Genomic DNA, 6,977 nt, shown 5'->3' with positions numbered 1-6,977 from the left:
ATCCGATGGCCAACACCGTCATGGACACAGGAGGACTCTCAAGAAGGGAGCGATTATTTTGGTAGAGTAAAGATGATGCTCTTTTCGGGCCGATGACAGTTGTCATTTTTAAACAATCCATTAATAACTACAATTGTTGTCGCGTCGACTCGAGTTTGACCTCTACTTCTATCAAAACATCCGATCTCCTCCTGAGAGTCCTCTTGTCTCCACCTCGGTGTCAGTCTTCGGATAATAATGAAAGGTTAAATATACGAGCTGCTTGGAAATAGAAAAAAAATTATATCGATTACACCAGAAATCCCTCTATTTTTCCTTATGTTTATGGCTTTAATCTTATGTATGATATATATAAGGCATCATTTGCGGGGTATCCAAAAAGCTTGAACTCGTGTCCGCGTAACGATTGTCAACTAGCCCCCGGTTATACTCGAACCTGTGACCTCATCACGATCACCGATTGGGACCTCCACCGAGACTTCTACCCTTGATCTTATTAAGCACGGTCACCCCAAAACCTTGATTTCCCCAAGATGAGTTTATGAGGTGATGGTCCTATCCCACCATAACATATGAAATATATGTATTATAAAGCACGTTATCACATTCAACTCCTCAAAACTACCTATAAAATTTCGCAATTCCAATCGAAAACCTTAAAACCCTTAAAAACCTTAAACCCTAACACCCTAAACCTAAACCTATTAAAAGCTCTAATTTCCCCAATAAAAAAAAGCCTAAAACCTTTATTTAAAAATAAAAACGGCATATACATATAAATAAGCATAATTTCCCAAACTAATAATAAAATATTTAACAAAAAAAAAACAAATTTTGAGCAGTAGTTGGTGCATTCCCTAACATTTTAATTTCAAAAGACCGACATCAAAAATCGTCGATTTTAGGATTTTCTTTCTCATTAGGCTGCTCTCGTCACTAAGAACTTTAGGCTTGGACCATGGAAGACTCTGCTGGAGGCGCATCATTACGGTCGGGTCCCGATGGGAAGAAGCGGCGTGTGACATACTTCTACGAGCCAACGATCGGCGACTACTATTACGGTCAGGGTCACCCGATGAAACCCCACCGGATTCGTATGGCACACAATCTCATCGTCCATTATTCTCTCCACCGTCGGATGGAGATTAACCGTCCTTTCCCCGCCGGTCCCGACGACATCCGTCGCTTTCACACCGAAGAGTATGTGGACTTCCTCAACGCCGTCACCCCCGATTCCATCTCCGACCCCACTTATTCTCGCCATTTGAAGCGTTTCAATGTCGGAGAGGATTGCCCCGTGTTCGATGGGCTTTTTGGTTTCTGCCAGGCCTCCGCTGGTGGCTCCATTGGTGCCGCCGTTAAGTTGAATAGAGGGGATGCCGACATCGCTATCAATTGGGCTGGTGGATTGCATCATGCTAAGAAAAGCGAGGCTTCTGGGTTTTGCTATGTTAATGATATCGTGCTTGGGATTCTCGAGCTCCTGAAATATCACAGGGTAATATGATTTTCTTTTCTTAATGAAGTAGCTAATGTTCCTGGTTTAGTTTAGGGTTACTCAGCTTCCTTGAAAAAGAACAAAACCTTATTAGTATGCTATTGGATAGTTAGAAAAATGTCTAAACCAAACATAACCAACAGACATTAATCCCGATATATTTGGGGAAAAAAGAACTTTTTACATCGAGTAAATGGATCTTCCTCATAATAGTTTCATTTCATTATTTATCATCTTCAACTATATATTCTTTTGTCTCCCCTTTAATCATTTACTTTAAACGACCATAAACCAATTTCTCCATCTTACTTTGAAGGAGCATCCTATATGGGAGCTATGTTATCTTGGAGATGAATATCCTCATTCCTAACCTTGTACTTCCCAATCCTATCATACATCCATTTTAGCATTCACAACACGGTTACACATCTTTTATCTGTTACTTCTTGTTAGCTGAACATTTAGTACGATAAAGAAAAATAGGTTTGACAGCCATCCTAGAGAACAACATCAAATTCAAAGGTACTTTACAATCACACATAACTTATTTCTCACTTGACCTAATTCACCCGGTCTTGATCATATGGTTAATATCAACTGTCTGTTTAATTTTTTTCTATTATGCTTTGGTACGTGGACTCTTCAAAGGCTACCATACCTATGTCCAACTCTTCATTGATAGGATAGGAGACAGAATACGTATCCAGTGCTTCATCACAAAAGGCATATGTCAAAGGCCACCATACCTGTGTCCAGGATGCTCGTGTGACCCCCTTTTGCTCCACCATTTGATTCTAGGATCTAGGATATGTCTCACGTTCTTTTATGTCTTTCTGAAATGAACATCCAAAACTAGAAGTCGATGTTGCATGGCTACATTCACCCCTGGTATCACCTTACAGTTTATGCAACAACTTTTTCCTACCCTTCTGGTTAGAAATAAGTTCCTTTAACTAGGATTCCTTCCACCTCTATAAGTCATCGGGTGGTTATACAGGTGAGGTGGCATAAATTCAAATTTGGCCCTTGAACCTTACAAATTGAATCATTTTGACTTATTTTATTTTATTTGGATCAATTTGGCCCTCAAGTTATAAATTCCAGTAAATTTAATCTCCATGCTATGTTTATTTTATTTTACCAATTTAGCCTAAATTTAATTGAGACATTAAAATTTTTGTCAGTTTGGCTTAAATCTTTGTCACATGCTCACACATGACTGGTTCTGTTAATTTCAAGTGAAAATGACAATAATAATTGCATGATTGTCAAATTGACCTAAATGAAAGAGTAGGATGCATGGTTCAAGGGAGAAACTTGTATCTATGCAATATTTGATTTAGTTTATTGGTATTTATTATTTGACTTTGCATACTGACATGTTTTCCTGGAAGTAACCCAGGTTTTCACTATGATTTTGGCAGTTGACTTTCTTTTTGAGTTATCTGTAGAGTTGTTACTTCTTAAGGGAATATTGGTACTTCTCTCTGAAATAATAGCTGAATTATGATGGGATTGCAAAGGCAAAAGCTTCTATGTCTTGCTGAATGCAAATTCTTAATACTGTGTTTTATTGTTCCATTCTGTGATTATACTGTTGTTCTTGTCTTACTGCTCAATTCATTTAAAGAACATATTATGCAAGCTCAAGAACTGTAACTTCTTATTTGAGTCATCTCTTTCCCACTTGATCCAAAGGAGTGCTTCAACTAGAAGGCAGATCTTTGTAACTTATTCTCATGTTAAATTTCCATGAATGCCAAGAGTTATGATGATGTTCTTAATGGACTTACATTTAAATACCTGAGTTCAATGTCCTTGTGCAGCGTGTGCTGTATGTAGATATTGATGTTCATCACGGTGATGGTGTAGAAGAGGCGTTTTACACCACTGACAGAGTTATGACTGTGTCTTTCCATAAATTTGGGGATTTCTTCCCAGGGACTGGACACATCAGGGATGTTGGGGTGGGTAATGGCAAATACTATGCCTTGAATGTTCCCTTGAATGATGGGATGGATGATGAGAGTTTTCGGGGTCTATTTCGCCCTATCATCCAAAAGGTCATGGAAGTGTATCAGCCAGATGCAGTTGTTCTTCAATGTGGAGCAGATTCATTGTCTGGTGACAGATTGGGTTGCTTCAACTTGTCTGTGAAGGGCCATGCTGATTGTCTTCGCTTTCTTAGATCTTTCAATGTTCCCCTAATGGTCTTGGGTGGAGGAGGGTATACTATCCGCAATGTTGCCAGATGTTGGTGCTATGAGGTCTCTCTCTTACAATTCTAGCAAAATGTTGTAAATATTATTGCTGATGAAATTTTCTCCCTCTAAATTGCTTCTTCTGCTTCATTTCAGACAGCTGTTGCAGTTGGGGTTGAGCCTGATAATAAGCTGCCTTATAATGAATATTATGAGTATTTCGGTCCAGATTATACACTTCATGTTGAAGTGGGCAGCATGGAGAACCTGAATGCACCTAGAGATATGGAGAAGATAAGGTAAGCTCATACATAAAAAAAAAAAAATTAACGAATGGATTAACTAAACTTTGTGCTTGCTTATCAAGTAATATTTCAAATGTGGTGTATAGTTTTCTATCTTCGCTTTTAGTATGGCCACAAACCTTTGCTCACTCTTGTGACCATATTCTAATCAAATTTTAATTTGGTGTACCTCTTTTTCAGGAACATGCTATTAGAGCAGCTTTCTAGATTATCTCATGCACCCAGTGTACCTTTTCAAACAACACCATCCACCATCCAACCGCCCGAGGAGGTTTGTAGCCAACAACAAATTACTTTTAACTATTTTTCTATATATTATTTGTAACAAATTCTCTTTCTGTTTTTTTTTATCTTACATGAAAGATTCTTTTTTGGCTGTAGGCCGAGGAGGACATGGATGAAAGACCAAAACCTCGCATATGGAATGGGGATGATTATGAGTCAGATCCTGAAGAGGATGAGAAACCTCTACGCAGATTCTCCAATTCTGATGTAATACAACTAACAACAGATGCTGATATGAGGTACGGGTTTGTATCTTATAGATTTTACTATTTCTTGTCCAAGATTTAATTCATTAACCGCAGTCAAAGGTAAATGGTTATATGTACAGTACTCTTTTACCATCTCTATTTCATGAGGTGACATTCCATTGTTAATAGGCAACCTGTGCTTTTTGCTTGATTGTCATTTCAGTTGATCTCTAATATTTTAGCATCTTAAGTAGTTGGTTAGGGAAGATGAAGTTCTGGGTTTGGCAAATCTAATACGTATAGTACTTAAGTAGTTCCTTTCATTCCTTGCTTCATCGGTTTCCTTGTAAATGGTTCATCAAAAGAAAGCCCTCTTGCTTTATGTGTGAGCATCTGTACTATCTCAGCGGATTCAAGTTTGGGGCTTGTGTGGCATGGGCCTGGTTGGAACAAGGGTAAAGAGGGCTCTTAGTTTTTGCACATCATACATTTAAACTGCGTTTTACATGCTTTTGGATTGATAACAACATATATTGAAGAGCCTTGTTAACTGTAATGCTTAGCTTGTTGTAGGAGCTAATAAATGTTGTAATTTTTCAGGGAGGTATCACAAGATTTGAAAGAAGTGAAAGCAGAAGAACAACCACCGGCACCTTGACAGTTAAGGATTGGTTGTACTTCATCTTGGTGTCTGTATAATTTGAAGTTGGCATTTTTTGACGTTACTAGCAAGCAATTCTTTGATCCATTAGGGTAGGAAAGTTAGGTAATTTAGGTCCCTCTTGTTTGGCACAATGTGTCAGAAGAATCAAAGATGCAATGGATACAATGGCAGTAGAGTATCAATATAAGACTAAATGGCTTTTGATACATCAAGTAAAGCTGGTTTTATTTTGCCCTAAACATTTTATTAATTATTTACCTTATAGTCTCTGGTGATGAGTAACTGAAATTGAACAGAATCGCTGCCTTGAATCAAGTTTAATATTATGCTCCATGCATAGGTTAATTTTATTTATTTATTTATTTTATATGATGCACATTTTAGTTGGTCATATCATAATTTTATTTATTTTGGTAATAACCATCTATAAAGAAATTAAAATTTTAATTATAAAATATTCAATAAAAATGTAAATATGGTTTACATATTTATGCTAGAAAAACAAACTTGTTCTTATATTTTTGTGCTGATTGCTATCATGATAAAAATAATTCTTTGGAGATAATTATTCCTCATATTTTGGTACTAATTGCTAAGTCAATAAAACCAATTCTTTAAAATTAGTAATGCCCAATAAAAGTAAATTCCTTTTACATCTTGATACAATATTCAAATGTGTTAATATATGTTTTATTTCTACTTAAAAAGTTAAATTTTTTTATTTTAAAATATCAATCTAGTCATTAAAATCATGAGTATTTTTATTAAAAGTTGTCAACTTAGTACTTGAATTTGTATTTCATCACACATTTTCATTATCTTTTGCATTAACAATGTTAGCTTGTGTTGATATGGTATTGATAGTCAATCACACAGAGACACGCGGTCGCCTCCTATTATGACACGTGGTGGGCATAAAAGTAAAAATAATCTTTAAAAATATATATAATTTTTCACATCAAGAATGAAGTAGAAAAAGAATCGTCTAAACATCTTCATTTTAAATTATTTTATTATTATTAGTTTTATGTTTTTCTATATAATTATTATTTTGAAATTAAAAAATATATAATCAAAATTTTAAGACGAGTAGGCAAATGCCTTGTACTACCATCCTACAACCGTCCAATTTTCGCTTCACAGGAACTGTCTAATGACCAACTCATTTCAAAACAAAATTGCTATCTTAAATCACCACAGCCCCGCCCATAATGAATTATTAAAATGAGCATGAGGTCGAATGCTTAACCACATAACCAACTCGAGTTGGTAATCCATCGATAAAGTTTTTTCTTAAAGTTTGTTTTTGATGGTCCCCTTGCTCTTAAATAAACCATTGATCCGTAAAACTCAAATTATGAAGATCACAATCAGTTAGTGTCACCTGAAACACCTCCACCCATCTTTCCTCGTGAGCTCAACTACCTTTCTTATCAAAGGAAAAAGTAATCTCATGATTAATTTTTTTGTTATCATCCATGATAATTAGAGGTCTTAAATCAATTAAACTAAAATGAATCGAATCAAATTAATCGAAATAAATTACTTTATTCAAGTTTTAAGTTTAATAAGTCTCATGTTCGGTTTAATTAATATATTCGGTCAATTTTTATTTTAATATCTCAAACCGAATAAATATTTTATTATTAAACCTAAAATTCATTTGTTAACAAAACCAAATAAATATCTAAATACTCAATACACATAAAATCCAACCCAACTAAATTTAAAAAAAACCCAAATAAATACTCAATTGAACAAATAAAAATATATATTTGTTAACAAAAGAAAATAAATTATAAAAGTTTAAATTGCACCATAAACTCAAAAGTAAGA

At 35.2% G+C, this 6,977-nt stretch overlaps 1 protein-coding gene across 1 annotated transcript; it reads left to right on the top strand.

Moving 5' to 3' along the window:
- Positions 1 to 828: 828 nt before the first annotated feature.
- LOC105788559 (histone deacetylase 6) lies at positions 829 to 5,491 on the top strand. Its single transcript, XM_012615505.2, has 6 exons — positions 829 to 1,498; positions 3,325 to 3,765; positions 3,856 to 3,998; positions 4,185 to 4,275; positions 4,386 to 4,528; positions 5,078 to 5,491. Exons 1-6 carry the CDS (start codon positions 959 to 961, stop codon positions 5,133 to 5,135), a joined length of 1,416 nt encoding a protein of 471 aa, XP_012470959.1. The 5' UTR covers positions 829 to 958; the 3' UTR covers positions 5,136 to 5,491.
- The last annotated feature ends 1,486 nt before the right edge of the window (positions 5,492 to 6,977 follow it).

The sequence above is a fragment of the Gossypium raimondii genome, chromosome 2 (genome assembly GCF_025698545.1).
Source record: "Gossypium raimondii isolate GPD5lz chromosome 2, ASM2569854v1, whole genome shotgun sequence".
Classification (NCBI taxonomy): domain Eukaryota; kingdom Viridiplantae; phylum Streptophyta; class Magnoliopsida; order Malvales; family Malvaceae; genus Gossypium; species Gossypium raimondii.
The sequence above is the reverse complement of the archived record's forward strand: the minus strand, read 5'-3'. Positions and strand labels throughout refer to the sequence as shown.